This window comes from Morus notabilis, unplaced genomic scaffold (genome assembly GCF_000414095.1).
Source record: "Morus notabilis unplaced genomic scaffold, ASM41409v2 Scaffold3, whole genome shotgun sequence".
In the NCBI taxonomy this organism is placed as follows: domain Eukaryota; kingdom Viridiplantae; phylum Streptophyta; class Magnoliopsida; order Rosales; family Moraceae; genus Morus; species Morus notabilis.
In genome coordinates this window covers 417623-441031 of record NW_010359918.1, presented here as the reverse complement: position 1 = coordinate 441031, position 23409 = coordinate 417623, and the positions used below count along the sequence as shown (strand labels likewise).

The 23409-nt window shown below is 33.0% G+C and overlaps 2 protein-coding genes, 1 non-coding gene and 1 pseudogene across 4 annotated transcripts; 2 read left to right on the top strand and 2 right to left on the bottom strand.

Annotated features, from left to right (window-relative positions):
* Positions 1-4055: 4055 nt before the first annotated feature.
* Positions 4056-7864, bottom strand: LOC21401989. Of its 2 annotated transcripts, none has more exons than XM_024163869.1 (6): positions 7786-7864; positions 6381-6673; positions 6195-6284; positions 5913-6033; positions 5493-5822; positions 4056-5399 (listed from the first exon to the last, which is right to left on the bottom strand). In XM_024163869.1, exons 2-6 carry the CDS (start codon positions 6510-6512, stop codon positions 4069-4071), a joined length of 2004 nt encoding a protein of 667 aa, XP_024019637.1. In that variant the 5' UTR covers positions 6513-6673; positions 7786-7864; the 3' UTR covers positions 4056-4068. The 2 variants fall into 2 exon arrangements, with proteins under 2 accessions (XP_024019637.1, XP_010093695.1); XM_010095393.2 differs by having other exon boundaries at positions 6381-6639; positions 7786-7798.
* A 6424-nt stretch (positions 7865-14288) lies between these two features.
* Positions 14289-17800, top strand: LOC112091076 (annotated as a pseudogene).
* TRNAG-GCC lies at positions 14309-14379 on the bottom strand. Its single transcript has one exon. It is a non-coding gene; the product is annotated as a tRNA-Gly (tRNA).
* Positions 17801-19733: 1933 nt separating the features above from the next.
* Positions 19734-23389, top strand: LOC21401987 (serine/threonine-protein phosphatase PP1). Its single transcript, XM_024163874.1, has 4 exons — positions 19734-20345; positions 21247-21806; positions 22674-22886; positions 22983-23389. Exons 1-4 carry the CDS (start codon positions 20168-20170, stop codon positions 22992-22994), a joined length of 963 nt encoding a protein of 320 aa, XP_024019642.1. The 5' UTR covers positions 19734-20167; the 3' UTR covers positions 22995-23389.
* Positions 23390-23409: the final 20 nt, after the last annotated feature.

Genomic DNA, 23409 nt, shown 5'->3' with positions numbered 1-23409 from the left:
ATAATATCATGTTGGTTTTGCTTCATTGGTTTGGTAAACAAACTTTTTTAAATTACTCCACTTTGTGAAAGATTAATTTCCTAGTTTTTGGTACAAACTGATGATGTGAACTCTATCTATATTGCCTGCCTCAGAGAGTCAATGGTGGTTTAAGCTTCAGAACGCACTATCTAATGCACATCTCAATAATCTTAAAATTATATGAGAGAGAAAGATAGATAGATAGATACTAGAGAGAGAGAGAGAGAGAGAGAGAGAGAGAGAGTGGAAAATATGGTGGACTTGATCACTATAGAGAGACATTATTTAATTGACCTTAATTGCATGCAGGCGCAGCAATTTTGTGTTTTATGCATCATTATTCAATTAAAGAAAAAAAAAATAGTTGATGTAAACCTCAGCCCTAGTGAGATTAAGATTCTTGGGGAAAATATATATTACACTGGTTAATCATACCAGAATAGTTCTCTGAGTGTTAGTCCAAAATCACTTTTATTATTTTTAGTTCCTTAAAAATTTCAAAATCCTACATATGAATGAAGTTGGTAAAAAGATGTAATGCTGTATGTTTGTAGTTAATAGCACAAGCACATAGAAAGGCAAAATGTAAAACTCTCAAGTGAAGTGGTCTCTAGACTGTAAACCATACATTAAACAAGAACCAATTAATGAACATGAAATAATGGAAGTATGGAACTAAATAAAATAATCCAATCTCTTTCCAGCTATATATATATATACACACACACATATATATATATGCATTATGATTTTATAAAAGTGGGTCGTGGGGTCAACACATGTTAGTGTACAATACATAAAAAGACACACAAAGATTCAAAGTAAAGAGTTTTGGTTGTATGTATGTATAGCATTACACCAAGGAGTCCATGAATCCAATCCACTGACCAACCAATAATCCAAGCAGTGTGATATATCAAACAAAGGCCTTTTGGTCTTTTATAAGGCACTTATCCTCTTCTTTTCTTTTTTTTTTTTCGAAAAAAAATGATGAAAGTATCTTCTCTAAGATGTCTTTTAGTGGCTTCGGTTCCACTCCTCCCATCACTTGCATTGTTTTTACTTCTTTTGATTAGCTATACCAATCTCAATTAAATTATAAAATAATGATTTTGGTTTTATGGTAAACATATGTAGTATGACATAAGTGGATATGTATCTTCCTCCGATGGATGCGGAATGTGGGACCCAAATGGTAAGAATTACACAAGGAGATGCACTAAAGCCGCTAATGGTTGGCAGAAGAATTTTATTTTTTGTTTTTATTTTTTATTTTTTAAAGAAAAAAACCTGTAATCTATTATTGTAAAACAAGTTGAAGGACTGTACTATCTTTTAGGTAAGAAAGCAATTTGTTAAATTCTGTGACAAGATATGTAAACAAAAAGAAACCAAAAAATCTTTTAACGAACGAGATTCTTTTTAGATCTGGTGTATTGATATGTCAATTTTTTTTAACTGTTAAATTTATGTATTTTTTATTTTTATTTAATTTTATGCATATTTAATGGGTAAAAAATTTAAACTATTAATATGTTAAGGTACCAAAAAAAGTCTTTAATCATAATTGTCTTTCAACATTTTTTTTCTTTTTATATAATACATTCTTTAATATGATTGAACGTGTTCCAACTTGACAGTTAAAAGCGTACAATACTAATTTGTTATTCCTTGCTATAAGATTTCCCGAAGTTAATTGTATTTTCTTGTGTTTGTTTTTGGCTTGAAAACAATTTCTTTGTATTTGATTGTGCTGTCTTTACAGTTGGAAGGAAAAGAAACGAACAAGGGACTTGGAAAACTGAACACAGACACACATATATATAAAAAAATATATTTATATATATATATATATATGTGTGTATGACAAATATGGATTATGGACCACCTCGCTGATCCCCTTGGCCTACATACCACAAATCTGACTTTAAAAGTTGTGCAAAGTGTAGCACACAAGTTTGTATTTGTGTATTGAAAAAGACAAAAAAAAAAAAAAAAAAAAAACTGCGTAGCGGATAAAATAAAAAGGCCAAAATTTGTGGGTGAAATTGAGTGAAAATGATCGTAAACTTGGGAAATGTGGCTCAGTTTTACAAATTCATTCTTTTTCTTTTTTCAACGACTCAAACTGCAGATTTGAATCATTTTAGTTAAAATTATAAAATTTAAATTATAATAATTTTAATTGTGATTCAAATTGGTATTTGGATATATAAATAAATTGTAATTTGAATTAGAAATAAAATTTAAACTGTATTTGAATAAAATGTTAAAAATTGTCATTAAAGTTTTGTATCTTATAAAACATCATTGTAAATGATATTAAAAAATATGTAATATGTGTGGGGATTTGTTCATCTCTTCATTATGAACACGCTAAAAAAAACCATCGCAATCGGAATTAAAATGAAAAAGTTATGATATTTTTAAGATTGAAATTAAAGAAAAAAAAATATAATCTGTAACTGTTGAATTATTAACAACAATTTAGATCGTTAGAATTTAGAGGATAGTGAATTTTAAAAATTAAGAATTTGAACTATTGTTAATATTTTGACTTGTCATTCAATTTTTCTCTCTCAAACACCAATTTAAATCTCAAACTAAAATTTGAATCCTGATCAACAATTTGAGTCGTTGATAAAAGCGGAGATCATTGTATTCTAATACTTGTAATGAAATTTCACAACTGCCTCCTCTCAACTCCCTTGAGTTTTGTCCAAGTACTACTACACTTCTATCACTTTTCTGACTTCTACAAAGTTGAAACTGCAACACCTTAACATAAGTTTTAAAATAAGTCATCAAGATTAGCCCAGCTGCGGAATTTTTGTGATTGAAGTTTAACGAGGACAGCTCGTAAACTTTATTAGTTAAAAATCACAAAGTCCTTAATTACTAAATTTACTTTTAAAAGTGTATAAGTCTTGATTTTTACTCATACTCTGATTAATACCTTATTATTGACTAAAAAGATATTAATTAAGAATAAATGATAAAAATCTAGACTCATGTACTCATTTGGATTGGCTTAAAAAAGCTGATTTTGGCTTATTTAGTCTAAAAGCCTCTTTTGAACCTGTTTGAATGGACAATCTTAAACTATTTTTAGCTTTTTTAAGCACTTTTAGAACAAGTCATCTCCTTTGTGCTTTTGAAAAGTTTTTTTATTTACATTTTTAACATTTTATTTGTGAACAACAAATTAAATATATAATTCATATCTTTTTATTACATTTCTTTTTATAACAATAAGTGTTTTTAACTTTTTTTACCCAAACAGGTTCAAAAGCTTTTCTTATATGTAAAAACACTTTTTCATACACCATCCAAATACTAATAAAAAAAAAAATCCCAACTTATGGTTATCTTCTCCTGCTACTTAAAAGCACAAACACAAGTTATCCAAAACGAGCACGTACTCTAAACGGGTATTTGTCTCTTTTCTCTCTGGGTAATTTTAACAAATGCCTTTTAAAAGTGCACGGATCAAGATTTTTACTCTTTACTCTTGATTCATAACCTTTTTAATCAAATAATTACACTAATAAAAAAGTATTATCAAGAGTAAAAAGTAAATGTACTCATGAAAGTAAATTCTCTATTTTTTCTTTCCCTTTTGTTAGACTTGAGCCCAAAGCAAGTCCACAAGCTAATGTTGTTACGAAATCATATTTAGACCCAAAAAGAAGTCTTGAGATCTCTAAATCATATTTAGGCCCAAAAAGAAGTCTTGAGATCTCTACACCAACGCCTGTACTAATCCTAATCACGTAGAAAAGATAACAATTCTAATAAAACATAACGTTGATTGACTATCCAAATGAAACTCTAACCAAACTTGGTAAGGTTTGACACTGATCCTAATTATCATTAGAAAAGATAACAATTCTACCAACTAAAACATAAAGAGATCATCAAGACTCTAAGGGAGCAAGTAAATGATCATGGAATCAGAAGATTAGCTTAAATATTATTTGCATGAAATCTTTACAAAACCCATATTTCATCTATGTTAAATAATGGCATTCCTAACTGAATGATTTCTCATGAAAATCTTCTCCGGGCGACTGAATTGAGTCGCAATCGCCTGCTTCTTGCAGGCAGGCACCAGCTGTTTCCATCAACCATCTTTGCTTGCATTTTCCGGTACTCTCTTGACCTCAAAACTCCCTCTAAAATGTTTATGTCTTCGCGAATTTCGTGTCTGGAAAGCGATGCTAGACCGGGAAGTATGTCCCTCTGGAAGTCTTTCAATCTCCTGCCCCGTCTTATTTTGAAACCATAATCCTTGTTCTCCTCAAAATCTACTTCAGGCGGCTTTGATGACACGCACAAGTCATCTTCACTGCAGTCCTTTAGTTTCAGCGTGAAGAGCTCAAAGGAATCAACAGAATACTGTGGCGTTGCTCTCTCTATATTTTCCATCTCAGTTGATCCTCCATCTATAACCGAACAATCTCGATAACAAGCTGAACTCTCCAAAGAAATGTGGACAAGAGATTCTGCTGCCTTCTGCATCAAATCATCAACTTTATCTAATTCTTCTTTGCTGATATCTTTGCCATTTAACTCGCTGCTATCTAACGATCTTAAGTTCTGCTCACCATACAATGTTTCAGGAGCTTCAGACACTCTTCGGTTTCCTGAAAATGGATCAACAGCTAAGGGACTTCCAGATTCCCATTCTGGTTGTTGCTTAGTCTCTGCTGCATTACTCGATTCGTTATCACCGACTTGGCAAGGTTTGCATGAAGCTGAAGATATGTCGCCATGTCCATCTTGGATCGTATTTTTAGTGTGATCTGAATATGAAATTACATCATCTTCAATCTTCTTCTTCTCATGGTTTACTGCTCTTGTAGCTGCACATGTATGAATTTGGATCTTCAAACCTTCCAATGTGTATCCTCCGACATTTCTACCACTGGGATCATTCTTATGGTGGCCACGCTCTTCAGAAGGACCAGCTTTGGGCTGCCTGGACACAGCCTCCAAAGCAAGGACCACTTCACTGCCACTCAACTCGCCAAACTTGGGGCGCTTTGCTCCGCAAATTCCTTTGCTTTCATATTTGCTACTTGAATTCACCAATGTGAAATTTCCCACATCTGGATGAACAATGCCAGAAGTTTCATCCGAGCAATTATTGGATTCTTTAGTCCTAGTTGTCTCCTCTGCCCTACCAACTAACCCGTGGAAAGCATGCGATGAGCTGGCTGTTGAAGGATGCATCACCACAGGATCATTCGAGTAACAAGACGAGACATCACAATAGACTTTGTTAAGGTCCACATTCCATGTCCCAGATGAATTTATTTGCTGCTTCTTGGGGGACAAATTTAAGTTCAAGACATTACCATCGCGCCTCTCTAAATCTGCAAAGGACCAACCATAGGTTTAAAATACGCCTAGATCGAGTCTCAGAAGATCAATAAGATTTTAGACTTGCAGGGATAAACCGTGAGTACCTTGATCAAAAGAGTTTCTTTGGCAATCGTCTAGAAAAGAGCCCTTCTTCAGAGTACTGTGTGACGGAGCTTTCTCCGGAGTACTTGGGGTGATTGGATCAGTGAGTACTGATTTTTGCGAAGCCTCATACTTGCTTCGAGAATTCACAGTCGAAGCAGCAGAATTAAACAGAGGCGCATGTCCCAAATCCCCATTCGATATTGTCTCAGTCGATTCTTCCAAGTCAATAACATTTTGAGACAACTGCACATCAAAAAAAGTTCTCTTGTGCCTTTGCTTTCTCCTATTGCCATCTCCAATGCTCAAGGAAAGCTTCAAATCGTCCAGATCTGTAACATTGCCACAAAAAATAGCATACACATATCAACTCCACTATTTTTCTCAAATGATTTGTACTTCTATATTTTAGGTTATCTTACCAACATGACTAGTCCAGTGATTGGCAGGAAGTTCATGATAGCAAGGCCTTTGTTGAAGCTTATAAAATAGACCTTGTTGTAGTTCTAGCAATTCTTGGCTTTTAGAATGTTCTAAGCCCAGCTGACAAGGCAAGGTTATCATATTAACAGACAACAAATGGAAGAGCAGTACTTAAACCTATTAGTCCAGGATCGACCTAACTCGATCACATCCACCTCGACCGACCAAATGTCCATCTCTTGCAGGTTTTCACAAGATAACAGACTTGGTTTGGTACTTACTTTATTCAAATTGTATTGATCAAACTCCATCCAGCTGATATTATGCATCAGCGTCTTTTGCATCCCATATAAGCGATGGAGTTCATGAACCTGAAGAACAATCATCAGATCTAGATAGAAAAATACGGTCCTCAACTTTGGCACACATTGTTCAACAAAGAGCAAGTTTTAGCAGTGCGCTAATACCTGCTTCTGAAATATAATCTCCTGGTTAAGCATAGTGTTCCTGAAAACTTCTTTTAGTGAGTCGGTGTATATGTGCGCTGAATCAGTACACACCTCCCCTGAATTAAGATCAAAATCTCGCCGCATAAACATTTTGTCCCGGCAATATCAAATCAAATTCAGATCTTTCTCCTTCAAGCAAGCTTATTCGACTGATTTTCCACAATGTACTTCATGATGCATCCAAACAGATATCTTCGAGATATAATACCAATGAATTCTTGGACCACCAAACAATGAAGGGTCTCAGTATTCTACATGAAAATGAAAAGATATGTCCAGAAATTGCATCTCAGAATAAGAACATTCGTCCAATAAAATTGGAAGAGACCTAAAATACAACTTAAAATTATTTTTATTTTTTTTATAAGAAAAGACAACTTAAAATTATGAAAATTTACGGAAGTTAAACTAACTTAAGAGTAATAATTTTTGTATTTATATCAACATTTCCAAGTCCTTTTCATCCTTTTTTTTTTTTAATACCACAAGTCACATGTCAAAATTTCTATACTTGCATTCCTGATCAAAACAAAACCATACACTACAGTACATTTAAAGAAATTGGCATGTGAGTAATCAATTCAGTAAGCTTTCTAACCAGCTTACATTTGTAAAACAGATGGAGATCACAAAATGGCATGTATTTTGATTTCACAAGATAACCATTTGAAAAATAAAAATAAAATAAATTCGAGAAAGATATTTTAATACAGTGTCATATACCAAGGCACCTAAAGAACAAAAAACTCAGCCCCATTCCCAGATACTAATGCCGGAAAACAATCTCTCCCTGCCGTCTGCTTCTATTCCATAATGTCTTTTTTAAACAAAAAGATATAATCACCGATAATAGGCAACAGAAAAAAAAAAAAAAGAGAAGAAAAAAAAACACAATTCATCAACGTTCACTAAACTAGAATTACTGCTTAAATAGCACTTAGCTAAACAAACATATTGAAAATGAGCACTTTCAGAACTGGAAAAAATTATTATAAAAAAAAAGTATGCTAAGAACAAAAGAAAGAGAAAATAAATGACAAAAAAAAGGCAAACCCAGATTGTACTAAAACCAAATCTATTCTAGATTGCTATCAATCTCTCAGTTGAGAAACAATAGTAGAATTATATAATAGTTTCCAAATAATTAAAAAATCGAATCTTGTGCATTAAAGTACTTAAGGACCCTTTAAGAAAAGAAAAAAATCAGAACTTATAATGATAACAAGCTCAAATATATTAAAGAACTGAATCAAAAAAACCATGAACTTGGTGATAATAGCAACGATTACAGCATAAACACAGAGCATATAATATAATATATAAAATTCCAAATGCAAAGACTCTATGAAGATCGTTATTGTACATGAAAAAAAGACCCGTCAACTTCTTCTTCTTCCTCTTCTTCTTCTTGTTCTACGCATCAAGAGAGCATAATGAGAAGCAAAAGGTTCCAAACCCAAATGGGGTTTTTGGAGAAAAAAAGAAAAAGGAACGAAAGAAAAGAGGAGAGAAGGAAAATGATTAATAAGAAGAAGGTGCTTTCGTCAGAGAGAGTGATGGGAAAGATAGACATAATTCTGTTCTCTTGTGGTCCGATTTAATCACTTGATTTGAGTTTTTTTTTAATTTAAGTTAAGATATAATTTTATGTAAATTTTTTTTATTATAATAAAAAATTGAGATATTATTATTTTTAAAAATCTTTTATTATAATAAATTTTAAAATTTAAATTTAAATGAGTAAAATACCAATGCACGACGCAATGGTGCGCGTGTGGGAAGGGATCATCATCTTTTGTTGGTTGCTGCTCTCATTTTTATTTGCCTTTCTGTCTCTTTCATAATTTCACTCTCTCTCTTTCTCTCTCTTGGGATTCTCTTTCTCTCTCAAGAAAATAGAAAATTAAGAAATTAGAAATGAAAAATGAGGAAACGTTAGTGCCTCGTTCATTTCACTTATTTGAGTTTTTAATTTTAAATTTTTATAATAAAAAATTTTTAAAAAATATCACATATAATTTTTTTTATTATAATAAAAAAATTTTAAAAAATATCATATTTTAATTCGAATTGAAAATTTAAATTCACAAAGTGAAAGAGACTTAAATTTAAGATTTAAGGAGAAGAGCAGTCAGTGAGACAGAGACAGGCTGGGAGACAGTTTCAACTGAAAAAAGGTCATGCTAACACCCTTCTCATTGGTTCACTCCCTCCACGTATCCCTTCTTTTATTCTCTCTCTCCTCCTTTGACCTTTCATGTTTCTATCTTATTTTACTCAAAAAAACCATATCGGATTTTACCCTCATTAATTCCGGACCATGTTGTTATGATTTTTGCTTTTTCTTTTCTTTTTTTTACACATATACATGTTCTGACCAAAAAAAAATAGAAATGATAATGTTTTATTCTTTTTCGATGCAATTGATAAAAATGACTAAATTGAATTAAACTAATAAATCAATAATAGAATAAGAGAAATATAAATCATAATTTTTCTATTAGTGTTTAGACAGTGAAAAAGAGTTTTTTTTAATTATTTTTAAAGAGTTTTTATACATATTTAATAAAATGAGATTTAGACAATAAACAATTTATTAAGTCAAACCGATTACAATCACAATTTATTCAATCTAAACAGTCTCAAAAGCAACTTTTATACTAAATAAATCAAAAATAATTTTTTAAATTAATCTAAACAGACTCTAAAAATTAAATTAACAGTAATATACAAGATCATTTAAAGACTTTATAATAAAAATATGACATTCATAATTACATCCAAAAAGTTATTTACTTATTTATTTTTGTCTTATACTCTTACCGTAGAATTATCGTCTAAAGATATTAAATTTACAAAAATTAAAAACGCAGTGGTGCACTTTTTATGTAGCTAGAGGTTGTAATTTGTAGTTTAAAATGAAGTAACTTCTGTTTTTTATTTTTGGGTAGAAAATGTTTGCACATGTTTTGCTTGTGCAATAATTTTTGTTTTGTTTTTTTCATTACACGATTAAATTATGTTAATCAATGTTTACCAGTTTCGAAAGGAATGAATCTTATTACGTACAAGTTAATGAAAACTGTACAAAAGAAAAAATAAATAAATAATTAAGAAAAAAGGCAATAAATGGAAAGTCTTTCGAAATACATTAAATAATAGTCTTAATTATACAGACTTTTTAATAAAATTACAAATATAGGATAGGATAGGGGGCCCATCTATCTTTTTGATTGGAATAAGGGAGCTGATGCTAGATTCTATGTCATTAATTACTGGTAGGCCCATATGTCCAACTCTCTTTTGGTTAACAGGTTGTCATACTTATTATTATCATCTCTCTTCTTACACTGAAGTTGCAGACTTTTTATATTCATTTTCTTACTATTTTCTTTTTTTATTTTTAACTTTCTCCCCTTAAAGAAGGTACCAAAACGAGGCAAAGAAAGAGAGAGAGAGAACGTAAATTATGAGTTTAAAAAAGATAGGGGGCCCATCTCTCTTTCATATTCATTTTCTTACTATTTTTTTCTCTATATTTTAAATCATAATTTATAATTTTTTATAATATTTTTTTTATAAAAAATACATGTGAAATAAAAATAATTTTAAATTATGATTTTGAATCTATAAAGTAAACGTTCATTAAGGGGACGTTTGGTAAGGAGATTTGTACCCTGATTTGAATCATGGTTCATGATTCGCTATAGTATTTTCTTTCACAAAAAATACACGTAAATTAAAAATAGTTCTAATCTTATAATTCTAATCCATGAACCAAACATTTCTTAAATTTTTAACAAATATAACATTTAGAAATGTGGACTAAAAAATGTTGAAAAAAATGTTGAAATTTTTGTAAAAAGTATTCTGAGTGAGTAGTCGTTGAGGAAATGTTGAAGTTGATTTTTAAAGGTCTAGGGTGCTTTTGTTTTTAAGTAATAGAAAAAAAAATATATATATATATATAAGTTGAGTTTTTTTTATTAATGTTTAGATAGTACATGAAAAAATATTTTTATATTTAAGAAGAGTTTTTGAATTTGTTTCGGTAAAAAAAGTCAAAAGTACTTATTATTATAAAAATAATATAATAAAAAGATATGAATGTGATATTTAATTTGTTATTCATAAATAAAAAGTTAAAAATGTAGATAAAAAAAGTTTTTATAAGCATTAAGGAGATGATTTGTTTTAAAAATGCTTAAAAAAAGTTAAAATTATTTTAAAATTATTCATCTAAATAAATTTTAAAGTGACTTTTAAACTAAATAAGTTAAAAATAATTTTTTTTAAGTCACTCCAAACGGACGGAGAAGTTATTGGCTTTGCAGCTCTATAGGTAATTACGGTGTATAACTGGTACTTCTATAGTAAATTAAAAGGTTCTTTTGGCCAGATTTTGTGTGTCCTGTTTTTGGTCTAGTGACGCGATGATAAAACTAAACAAGAACCAAGTTGCCCTTCTAAAAGGCCTAAAAAGCCTAAAACGGCCCATAAAAAAATTGGCCAGATTTTGTGTGTCCTGTTTTTGGTCTAGTGACGCGATGATAAAACTAAACAAGAACCAAGTTGCCCTTCTAAAAGGCTTAAAAAGCCTAAAACGGCCCACAAAAAAATTGGCCAGATTTTGTGTGTCCTGTTTTTGGTCTAGTGACGCGATGATAAAACTAAACAAGAACCAAGTTGCCCTTCTAAAAGGCCTAAAAAGCCTAAAACGGCCCAAAAAAAAAAAAGGCCCCGGCCCCCCCCCCCCCCCCCCCCCCCATTGAATGGTCTTGTTTCGAAGTTCAAGGTTAGTTGGAATTGGAAACTCAAATTTATTTTATTTTCAGTGAATTTTTTTGTAGATCTAAAAAATTTAATTATCAATAGTTTACTGTTTTTAACCGTTAGATCTGGTCAAAATCACATCAAATTAAAAAACATACAAAATCAGATAATTTCTTATATAAATACGATGGATTGACGTAAACAACTATGAATAGTTCATTTTTCTAGACCTACCAAATAACTTCTTTTTTTTTTAAATGAAGTCATTTCGTTTTAAGAAGTTTCTCGGTAGTCTCGTTTTTGACCGTTAGATTAAAATCACATCATATTAAAAAAGTATGCATAATAGATAAATTCTGATACAAATCTAAATACTGAAAAGTAAGAGACTATTGATATTCTATTTTTACAGTGACTACTTAAGCAATTTCTTTCTTTTTATAAAGTAAGTCTTTTTTTTTTATAAATATAAAAGACATGCTGCCTTATTTGGTCCATGGGTTTAATTGTTTGAATCTATAAACAAAATTAAACTAGTGTTTAGATAGAAAAGTAAGAAATGATTTGAACTCTTAGTGACATTTAAACCATCAATCAAAGGGTCAAACTGATAATGTTCCAAAAAAGAAAGAAATCTAGAATAAAATGTATGTAACGAGACTATTGGTTCATAGATTTACAACCATGATTCAGAATCATTCTCATTTTACGTGTGTTTTTTGTGATAGAAAATACTGTAGCAAGACATGAATTATGATTCAAATCATGGCACGAATTCCCATTCTAAACGTCCCATAATTACTTTTTTGCTTGTAATTACTAAGGATTTTACTGTTCGTACACCACTTTTTAATCTGCACACTCCTTTCTATAATATTAGTTTGAAATGAGTTATGGTTGAATATTGAATAATACATCTGTCGATAAAAAAAAAGTGTTCTAGTTGAGTATTGGATATTAAATAGTTAGCATTTTATATTAGGACTCAAAACGTTATTTCATCTTTGCTCAATTTATGTCTATGAATTATGACATGCATTGAAAAACAGAACGAAGTAGAAACGAACAAATAGATATATATGATTAGTTTACCAACAAAATTACTCGATATGCCTTACATTGCAGATTAATGGCATGAATTAGAGCACCAAGTTTGTCCCTGCAGTAATGAAAACTAGAATCAATGGTAATATGTGAAACAAAGATTACAGTGGTCCGTGGAAGTACAAAATAACTATGATCCAAAAAATTCTAAAAAACAGTCACATTTAACATTTTTATTACAATAAAAAACTTTCATATAAAATCACATCTCAATTTAAATTAAAAATTTAAATCAACAAATTAAACGGACTATATATATATATATAACTACTAACTACTAACTACAAACAAATAGTGATATACGACAGAAAAAGGTTAGCTGGCCAGATGTGAAGTCTCCTTAAATTTGTTGTTTTCTTAACTGGTGTGAAACGCCACAAAATTATTATTTTAATATATCTATATACGTTTGAAAAATTTGGTACTGACATTTGAGGGCTCTTACCAGTCCTAACAAAATTTCAATGTTTCCATCACAAATACATACATATTTCCGAGATAATGATGAAACAATAATAGTATCACAAACATATATTAGACAGAAAGCGTCCGTTTTAAATGTAAGAATTAACTAAAGTATTAACGTAGAGTAATAAATTAGACAGAAAGCGTCCGTTTTAAATTAATTCCGGTAAACTTCACATCGTATTGCACTATTCCATAAACATTCCTTTATTTGATTCAACAAACCATGTTGAATTATCGGCACAATTTTGCTGCCTTTAAAAAAAAAAAATTTTTAAAAATTGCTTCAGACGTTTTAGACCAGGGTACTTCTCGTTGCCATTTATGTTATTTTCAGGCATTGACAAATGGACAGGGAAGCAAATGCATAGCCATAACCAAAGTACTCTTTGAGCTCTTCTGAGTAAGTTCTTTTATTGTTTTTTTAACAAAGTTTTTATCTTGCTTCTTTTATAGTAATCACTTAACCAACATTAACTAAATGGACAATGTCCAATTGCATCCCAAAAAGGCTAAAAAAAAAACTAAATTAAATTGATATATATATATATATATATGTGTGTGTGTGTGTGTATACATTGCTAGTTTTGGGACCACTTAATTAAAGAAAAAGTTAAAAGAACCGATGGGGGGAGTTATCAAGTTCTTACATATATATATATATATATATATATATTTCCCACTCGTTACTTTGGAGTCAGTATTCAACGGTTTAAGTACCATTAATTATGGTTTAGCCAAGATATAGCCATGTTGATTGTTGAAAAAAACACCTTTGCTCCTGCATATCTATTGCGATCTCGAATAGAATTTGAGCTTCAGAAATCCTCATGCCACGGAAATAAATAATTAGTACAATAATACGTACTTGCTAGTTTTGGAGCCCACTTGTTTTATAGCCATGATACGTGTTAAAAAGCCTTTAGAAAACAACCCAATAATAATATACAAAAATAACAATATAATAAGACTCTTTTTTATTTTGTTGATTTAAATTTAGAATTTAAATTTTACACTTTTAACAATAATAATATTTAATTTATTTACTATAATAAATTTTTTTTTATATAAAATCACATTATAATTTAAATTAAAAATTTGAATTATCAAACTAAACGTGCTTTAAATTAAGGGCAAGGATTCATACCGACAATATCAATGTATCCTATAAACAACAATAACTAATAAAAACGACAACTTTCACTTTATCTTGTGGAAGCCAAACGACAATATCATTACTAGCCAATTAATAACAGAAGAACAAATTGTGAAGGACATATTTTTACGACAGGAAAGCGGGCGACAAATGAAGAACATATTACAAACGAATTAGTAGAAGTAAAACACATGTCGTTATTCGTTCTATAAAGAAATTTTATAATTTGAAAAAAAAAAATTAAGATATTTTAAAACTTATAACGATTTTTTTTTCTCTCCATGTAACGACAGGACAAATATCAAGTTCCTTAAACAACAATAAGTTGAAACTGAAAACAAATCTGAAATGCCGAAAATAATCCTAAAATGATGAAACAAAAAGCCAATGCACCAGCCGGGAATCGAACCCGGGTCTGTACCGTGGCAGGGTACTATTCTACCACTAGACCACTGGTGCTGTGTTGCAAATGGATCTTAATTTTAATTAAAGATTATGTAAGCATTACCACTAAAAATTGAAACAACAAGACGTTTAGGCCTCGTTCATTTCATCAATTCGAGTTTTCAGTTTTAAGTTTTTACAGTAAAAAGCTCTCAGAAAATGTCACATCTAACTTTTTTTGTTACAGTGAAAAGCTCTCAGAAAATGTCACATCTCAGCTCAAATTGAAAAATTGAATCCGCGAAGTAAACGAGACCTTAGTTAATTCCAAGCCGTCAAGATCGAGTGGATGAATATGGACGTAGTAGATGTCTAAGAAGAACTACCCACTGCGCCGCCACGACAACACCACCCACCCATGTCGCGCCACGTGGCGTGATCGGCGCAGGAGCCGCTGCCTCATCGCCGCGCGCGAGCTCCGCCGCGAGGGCCACAAAGTGGTGGTCTTCGAGCCAGAAGACCAACTCGGTGGCACCTGGGTCTACACCCCGGTGGTCGAGCCTTGGGACCCACTGGGGCTCGACCAGTGCCGAGGCGTGGTCCACTCAAGCCTCTACCTGTCTCTCCTCACCAACCTCCCCAGAGAAGTAATGGGTTTTCGCGATTATCCGTTTTTGCCCAAAAAATCAGACGAGAGAGAAGACAGAGACCCCAGAAGGTTTCCCGGTCACGCAGAGGTTTTGGCCTACTCGGAGGAGTTTTTGCTTCCGAGTTTGAGGTTGGTGAGGTTTGGGACGGAGGTTTTGTTTGCAAATTTGGTGGGAAATGGAAAGTGGAAAGTGAGGTCGAAGAAGAGAGGTGATCATGATGATGATGATGAGGTTGGAGTTGAAGAGGTTTTTGATGCTGTGGTTGTCTGTAATGGCCATATACTCTACCTCGTATTGCTGAAATTCATGGTAAATAAATGCATTTTCGATTTTGGTGAAGATAATTACTTGGACTTTGAGGTTGCCAGTTTCGTTTTTAACAACTCTGCGTGATTGTTAACAACTTTGTTTTGTTCCTTGTTTGAAAGTTGGTTCAGAGCAGGGCTTCAACACGGTACTTTGAAGAGAGTGTATTTAATGAAATTTGGATGCTTTTCATGCGAATTTGGACTGTTAGAGAACTTGTAATAGATTTTACTGAATATGAATAGTGAAGTCTATGGGCCGACTTAAAGAATAAAACTTGGCTAAAGAAACGATAGTTTTAATCCAAATTCCCCTTATTTTATGTATTTATCTTCTTGCAGGCACTGATAAATGGCCAGGGAAGCAAATGCACAGCCACAACTACCGTATTCCAGAGCCATTCGGAGATCAGGTCTGTCTCAGCACTCAACATTAATCTTTCATGTCAACGGACATTAAACTTATGTTTTTTATAAAAGTTGTGTGATTATACTGAATTCTGATGTTCACATTGCTTTGCTATCGTGGGGTACGGAGATGTTCTAAAGGGAACGAATTCCAGGCCTATTAAGCGTTCAGGATAAACTGAAATTCAAAATTTAACTGTATTTGTCAAACAATTGAAAGTAGTTTTGATGAAAAGTGGTGCAAATAAATAGGATCTATTAAAAATGACTAGGTCATTAGTACAAATTTCGGTTTTGTTTCCTTCCCTATATGACCTTATCATTCCCTCCCATTTCCTACATTCAAACAGGTAGTAATTTGTATAGGGAGCTCAGCAAGTGCAGCCGATATTTCTAGAGACATAGCCGGAGTTGCCAAAGAAGTTCATATTGCATCTAGGTCAGCTCTTGATGGAACCACTAAAAGGCATCCAAGCTATGATAATATATGGCTTCATTCTATGGTAAAACTACTCGGGTACTCACCCATGGTAAGAATTGGGTGGTATAATATGAGAAGCCTTTTAAGGCTTACTTTCGCAATATTGTGAAGTAACTAAATTAAAAATCCTAATCAATATCCAAACCAATTATGCAGATAGAAAGAGTCCATGAAGATAGTAGTGTCGCGTTCCAGGATGGCAGCGTTGTCTTTGTCGATGTCATTCTTCATTGCACAGGGAATGCTTTCTAATTTGGCTTCGGTTTATTTTAGTATTTTACCTTAATGTTTGGTAGGGGAGAATAGGTGAAGGAAATAAAAGAGTGGAAGGATTTTTGTGGAGAAAATGGATTTGCGGGATGTTTGACTGAGCGGATAGAAGCACCCATGGGTCTTACATTTCTAATCCATCAAAGTAAGCGGATAGAAAACTCGTTACTCATTGCATAGTATTTGTTCTATGAAATCAAATAATATCGATTAATTGGTAAAAACATTCTCTCACCTCTCAAATTCTTTCCTTTCATCATACCAAATGAGATAAAGGAAAAACAACTTTGTTTCTCTCAAACATAATTTCGATGTCCTATGTGTTTTGCTCTCTCCTTTTTCCTTTCCTTCTTACCAAAGAGAATGTTAATGCTATTTCGTGATATTCACATTAAGCACAAGGATTATGTTCCTTAGAAAGTGAAACGCATAAAAATAATAAAACACTGAACGTTTACTTTCACTATGTTCCCACATAAAGGTACAAATACCATTTCCCTTTTCTTGACACCAAAGGCCTTGTAACTGTGGACGACAACCGCATGGGGCTGCTGTATAATCACATCTTTCCACCAGCCTTGGCTCCAGGGCTTTCCTTTGTCGGGTTACCATGGAAGGTATATATCTCTTCACAACAAGAATTTAACATGTTCTCATCTATATGATTCCTTGGTTGGTAAGTTTGCAGTCTATTGTTTCCAGGTTGTTCCGTTTCCCATGTTTGAATATCAGAGTAAGTGGATAGCAGGTGCACTTTCTGGTCGTCTTGCACTTCCATCGGTAGAAGAGATGATGGACAATATCAGCTCATTTCACTCCGAGCTCGAAGTTTCTGGCATACCTAAGCGCTATACTCATAACTTGGGAGATTCTCAGGTTAAACTTTCTTTCTTCAACATTTAACTTTGTTTTCGGCGGAAAACTGGTGTGGCTTTTGCCTGAGGCTGCAAACTTTTATGAAACACCATTAAGAATTTTTATGGGAAGAAGTATCTCTGAAGTTCTGCGTTTTGCAGTTTGAGTATGATGATTGGCTTGCCGTTCAATCTGGGTGTCCAGTCAATGAAGAATGGAGGAAACAAATGTATTTTGCAACTTCCAAGAACAGAATCTTGAGACCAGAAAAATACCATGATGTTTGGGAAGATGATCATTTGGTATCACAAGCTCACCAAGACTTTGTTAAATACTCTCCTAATGGGCTACTCACAAATGGAAAAACCAGTTCCTAAATTTTAATTTCTTTTCTAAAATTTATTACAATAAGTGAAGAATAAAAGTTTCTTCAATTTCCTCATTTGGAACTCTTTGTACATATGCTCATTTTATCAGGAATAAAATTAGCCCCTCTAATGGAGGCGGAGCGACGCTTTTGTTGTGTATTTCATATAAAAAGAGACGAAACTGTAAGACTACTTTCTATTAGGTTTTTTTATTTTATTTTTTATTGTTTACTTTCTATTAGTTATCAAAATTGACATTATAAAATCTCAATGAACGAGTTACAAACCATGTGTTTGTTTCATAAATTTAAACTATTATTTAAATCTTTTTATTAAAGTATTTTTTTTTTACAAAATTTAAATTTATGTTCAAAATGATACTAGTCGCGTTTTGATAAATCCAAGTTGAAGAACCGTGAAGCATGTCAACTTAGTCTGGCAATGAGTGAAGTCGACTTTCCATAACAATACTACTTTACCAATGTTCTAAAAATTATAATTAAAAAGGCAATGGTTGTGTGAAAGGAAAATCATTTTCTATGGAACACTACTAAAATGGTAAATGTCCCTATCTATTCATTTTTATTTAAATTTTTTGGTTATTAGTTTATATATTTGGACACGAATCCAAAACTTGAATCCCACTTGTAAAATTATATTTTTTAAGGATTAATTTTAAAAATTTTTCCTAACTATGACCCTTGTAATACTTTATTCTTCGAATTTCAAAATGTAACATCCGTTCACCTCGAACTTTATTCCGTTAACAATTTTGCCCATTACATTACACTGAGTGATGAAATTCGCCATGTGTCCATTATTTAGTGAGATTTAAAAGTACAATGACGCTTATACCCATCTTCGTTCATAATCACTGGTCTTCGATATTACCTATATCGACATAATTCACCATATTCGTTCCCAAAAACTAATTCTTTTTTTTTCCTCACCTCGTTCATCCATGGCGAGTTTCTCGTTCATCCATGGCGAGTTCCTCGTTCATCTTCGTTCCCTTGTCCTTTCATTCTCTTCCGGTTTCTCCGGCACGCCTATTCTCATACTGAGTCGTGGAGGCTTTTTACTCTTTTTGGTTTGGATCTCTCACTTTTCTTCATTCTTTATTGTGGGATGTTGGTTCGTTTTATGTTGAAATTCTTGCTTTAATTTGGTTATGCCTATTTTTTTCCCGTTGGATTTCTTTGTAGACAATGTTTGTACTCCATTAAACCTTCTAATCAAAGCCAAGATGTTAATGCACATTCACAGGGTGATGATTTTTCTTTCATTACCTGTTCTGTTTCTTTTTTTTCTCTCTCTTATTCATTTTTTTCGTTGGGTCGTTGCATGGTATAGGGTTTTTTTAGTTGCCTTTTGTTTTTCTTTGTGTGTTAAAGTATTTGTTCTTATATGATAATTTTTTAGGACTTCAGCTTGAGACATTGCACTTGTTGGAGATGTAGCAAAGGCTGTTTGTGTATCTCTGTTTTTTTTCTTATGGTGGTTGGTGCATTCATCACTACTCCTATGGGAGGAGAAATCAAATGTGCTACATGGAGTGAAGGCGAATGAGGAGTCTATTGTAATAGATTAATCCTTTATATATTTATGCATTTCTTTTTTTTTAATAATATGGAGTTTTTGAAGGGTATTTTACGATAATATTCTCCTCAGATGAGTCATTTACGTGACACATCTGTCACTCATTGTAACAAAAGGAGAAAACTTGTTAACGGAACAAAGTTCGGGAGAAACGAATGTTATGTTTTGAAATTTAAGGAGCAAAGTGTTATAAAGGTTACAAGACTGAGAAATTTTTTGAAATTAATCATTTTTTTAATTTCAAATTTACAACATGAATATTGGAGCTTTTGATATGTACCATAAAAAAAAAAGAAATTGACATAAACCCAAAAGAATATAAAATTATGGCATGCCACACAATTTTATTCAATAGATAAAAGTTCTTAAAATTTGTTATTTTGTAAAAGTGCAATTGCGGTTCAATCCAATACTAAACAAAAATCCCTAATTTTTAGCGATTAAAACTGTTAAGCGGGTGATTCATACCACTAATAATGACAATATACCACTAACAGATTTTTCTAAACCCATCATTAGGGCTTCTTTTGCACTATAGAAGTCGTCCTCTTTCTCTCTCGCTCCACACAAAAAAACCCAGCTATAAAAGTGTATTTGTATTGTATTCATATATTTCATTAAATTTTCAACTCCGTCCTGTCATTCTCGAGCGGGAAATGGCGACCACTCACTCCCCATATGTATAACCCTCCCCACAATCTTCTTCCCTTTTGACCCTTCTTTTCTCTTCGTTTCGATTCGATTCTCTCAAAACGAAAATCTCCTTTCTTTTTCTCTTCTCCGATTCTCTTTGGGTTTCGTCCATCGATTGCTTTGCCCAATTCAATTGGATCGATCGACGAAGATAGATAAGGGTTTAAACTTTTTTGATTAGGGTTTTAGCGTTAGGGCTATTTTTCTCTTAAATTGTTGCTGGTTTTTTGGACGATGGACGAGAGTGTTCTTGATGATATCATAAGGCGTCTTGTTGCGGCGAAGAGCGGACGGACCACCAAGCAGGTTCAGCTCACGGAGGCCGAGATACGCCAGCTCTGTGCGACCTCCAAGGAGATTTTTCTCAGCCAGCCTAATCTTCTCGAGCTCGAAGCTCCCATAAAGATTTGTGGTAATTCCTTTTTGTATTTATGGGTTGAAGAAAGATTCTGATATGTTTTCTCGGTTGTTTCTTTGTTGGTATTTAACTTCTGCTTCGGAATTTTTTTAATATTATTAAGTTTGCAATTTCAGTTGCTTGTTTGTTTATGTTTTGAATTTGGATATGGGAGTGCGAGGAAAAAAAAAATATTTTTTTCATTGAAAGTGAACTATTTTCTCGTCGATTTTGCTGAGTTTTATTTGTTAAGGAAGGTTATTTTTTTTTTTTTTGGTTTCTTTGAGAGGGTTATTACTGTGATTGAGATTTGTTTAGCTATGTGTGAAAATGCAGAGGGGGAAAAAGAGGTAACTCGTAAAATAATAATAAAAAACTGTTGGTTTTCTCTTTATTTGGCATTTAAGGACATACTTGAGATGGGATTTGCCATAACGGTTAGTTTTTTAGCCAAAAGCTTTCTGAGCGGCTTAAGAAGGGTGGAAATATTTGTAATTTGTATTAGAAATGATATTGCTGGTTGTTAAAATTTACCATGAAACCATCATGTTCCTCGTCAACACTCAAAACAAAGTAAGCTTGTGATGGTTAAGGCTCTAACTCAAATATGCTCTGAATTTGGGATCTGGGTTGATTGCGTGCACTATCAGAAATGAACTTATTTGAATTTAGTTTTTGCCTGTTATGTTGTCAGTTCATGTTTTAAAGATATTTAAGTCATTTATGATTGCAAGTTTGCTTATTATCCCTATTTGTTGGTTTAGCCATTAAAGAATTATGTTGGATTGGAAAGTAAAATGTTCGATCGTGTTTTTGATTATGTCCATGGCTTTCTATGTATCAGAACTTCTTTCTAAGATACATTTCCATGTTGGTTAATAGGTTGTTAATGCCATTTTTCTGCATTTGTTTACAGGAGATGTTCACGGTCAGTATTCTGATCTTTTGAGGTTGTTCGAGTACGGTGGATTCCCTCCTGAAGCAAACTATTTGTTCCTTGGGGACTATGTGGATCGTGGTAAGCAGAGCATAGAGACTATATGCCTTCTTCTCACGTACAAGATCAAATACAAGGAGAATTTCTTTCTTCTCAGGGGCAACCATGAATGTGCTTCCATCAACCGAATATATGGGTTTTATGATGAGTGCAAGAGGAGATTCAACGTTCGTGTTTGGAAGACGTTTACTGACTGCTTTAACTGTCTTCCTGTTGCCGCTCTTATAGATGAGAAGATCCTTTGCATGCACGGAGGTTTATCTCCTGATTTAAAACACCTGGATCAGATTAGGAATATTGCTCGCCCTGTTGATGTGCCAGATCAAGGACTTCTCTGTGATCTCTTATGGGCTGATCCAGATAAGGATGTTGAAGGCTGGGGGGAAAATGACCGAGGTGTTTCATATACGTTTGGGGCTGACAAGGTTGCTGAATTTCTTCAAAAACACGACCTTGACCTCGTTTGCCGTGCTCACCAGGTGATATGACCAATCAATCTTTTGGGTCTATTGTTGCTTCATGCTCGTGGTCTCATGAATATCGCTGAGCTGAATATTAACTTTTGGGAACTTATTTTTAACTAGTTTTGCTTAATAATGCATATCATATTCATACATTGGTAAATGAGGGGAGGGAAAACTAGTGGAGTTAGTCACGACATTAGATTCTATTTGTATGTTTAAGCCTGTGTATATGCTCGACTTGTTAGTTTTCTGACATATCATATGCTTCATTTCCATGATTACTACTAAACTTTGTGATTATATCATGCGTGGAGTGGATGGTTGGTATAGGATATTACGTTAATGAAGTGTCTACTGAGTATTATGGGTACCTTTGTGCACTGTTATAGTAAACTAGTAATTAGTGATCATGCTCGGTGCTTGTGGATGCTAGGATCCTGTTTGACAAGAAAGCACAAAGTAATCTAGTGTAGAACTTGTTCTACTCCTAAGAAGATATTTAGGCTCCGTTCATTTCGCTAATTCGAATTTAGAATTCGAGTTTTGTTACAGTAAAAAACTCTCACAAACAATCACATCTAACTTTTTTGCCACAGTAAAAAGCTCTCACATAAAATCACATCTCAACTCGAATTAAAAACTCGAATCAACGAACTAAACGGGCCCTTAATGAATTGATTTTCTCACTTGTCTCACCTAATTGGACCAATATACAATCACTATTGTTTAATGTTTATCCATTAAGCACGTAAATCTCAACCCAATTTTGGCACACATTTTCTTTGGCTCAGCCCTTTAGTGAAGAAACAATGTTAAAAATGTTGAGTGACTATTTTCTTTTTATTTGGTTTCATCTAGGATTTACTGGTTTTTGTTTCTTAGGTTGTTGAGGATGGATACGAGTTTTTTGCAAAGCGGCAGCTGGTAACAATATTTTCAGCTCCAAATTACTGCGGTGAGTTCGACAATGCTGGTGCCATGATGAGTGTCGATGATTCATTGACATGTTCTTTCCAGATCCTTAAAGCTTCTGACAAGAAGGGAAAGCTTGGAATTGGGAACAGCACGGTACGACCAGGAACTCCACCTCATAAGGTACCAAAAGTCTCTTAAACAGGAGTCACAATACTAGAAGCTGCAATTCAACTAATAGTCTAATACAAAGCATTATTATTATTATTTTTTTTCCAGGGTAAGGGATAATTGGTGCCACTATAAGTGTGGTAAATCATGAGTTTGAAGAAAAGCATAATTGCGGGCTGTTCTAGAGTAGCGTCCCATCTCAATGTCTTAAGTTGTTTTGGTCTGAACTGGTGCTGCTGCCTGACTCTGACATGGTTGTAACTGCGAGGTTGATGATAAAAATCAGCTCTGCCCATTTGTGCCATGTTCTTTACACACAATAATCAGGACACAAAAGTTACTCCCTACACCTTGGAAAGAGCCGACAAGCCTTAATATAGCGTTAACCCAGTTTTCCCTCCCTCCCTTTTTCTTTCTTCTTACTTGAAAACTAAGTTATAATTGAGTTCTTGACTTTGTTGTGTGGATCGGAGCTTCATGATTTTTATTTTATGGAAATACTTCCATTGGCAACACTTCTTTCTGGATCGACTAC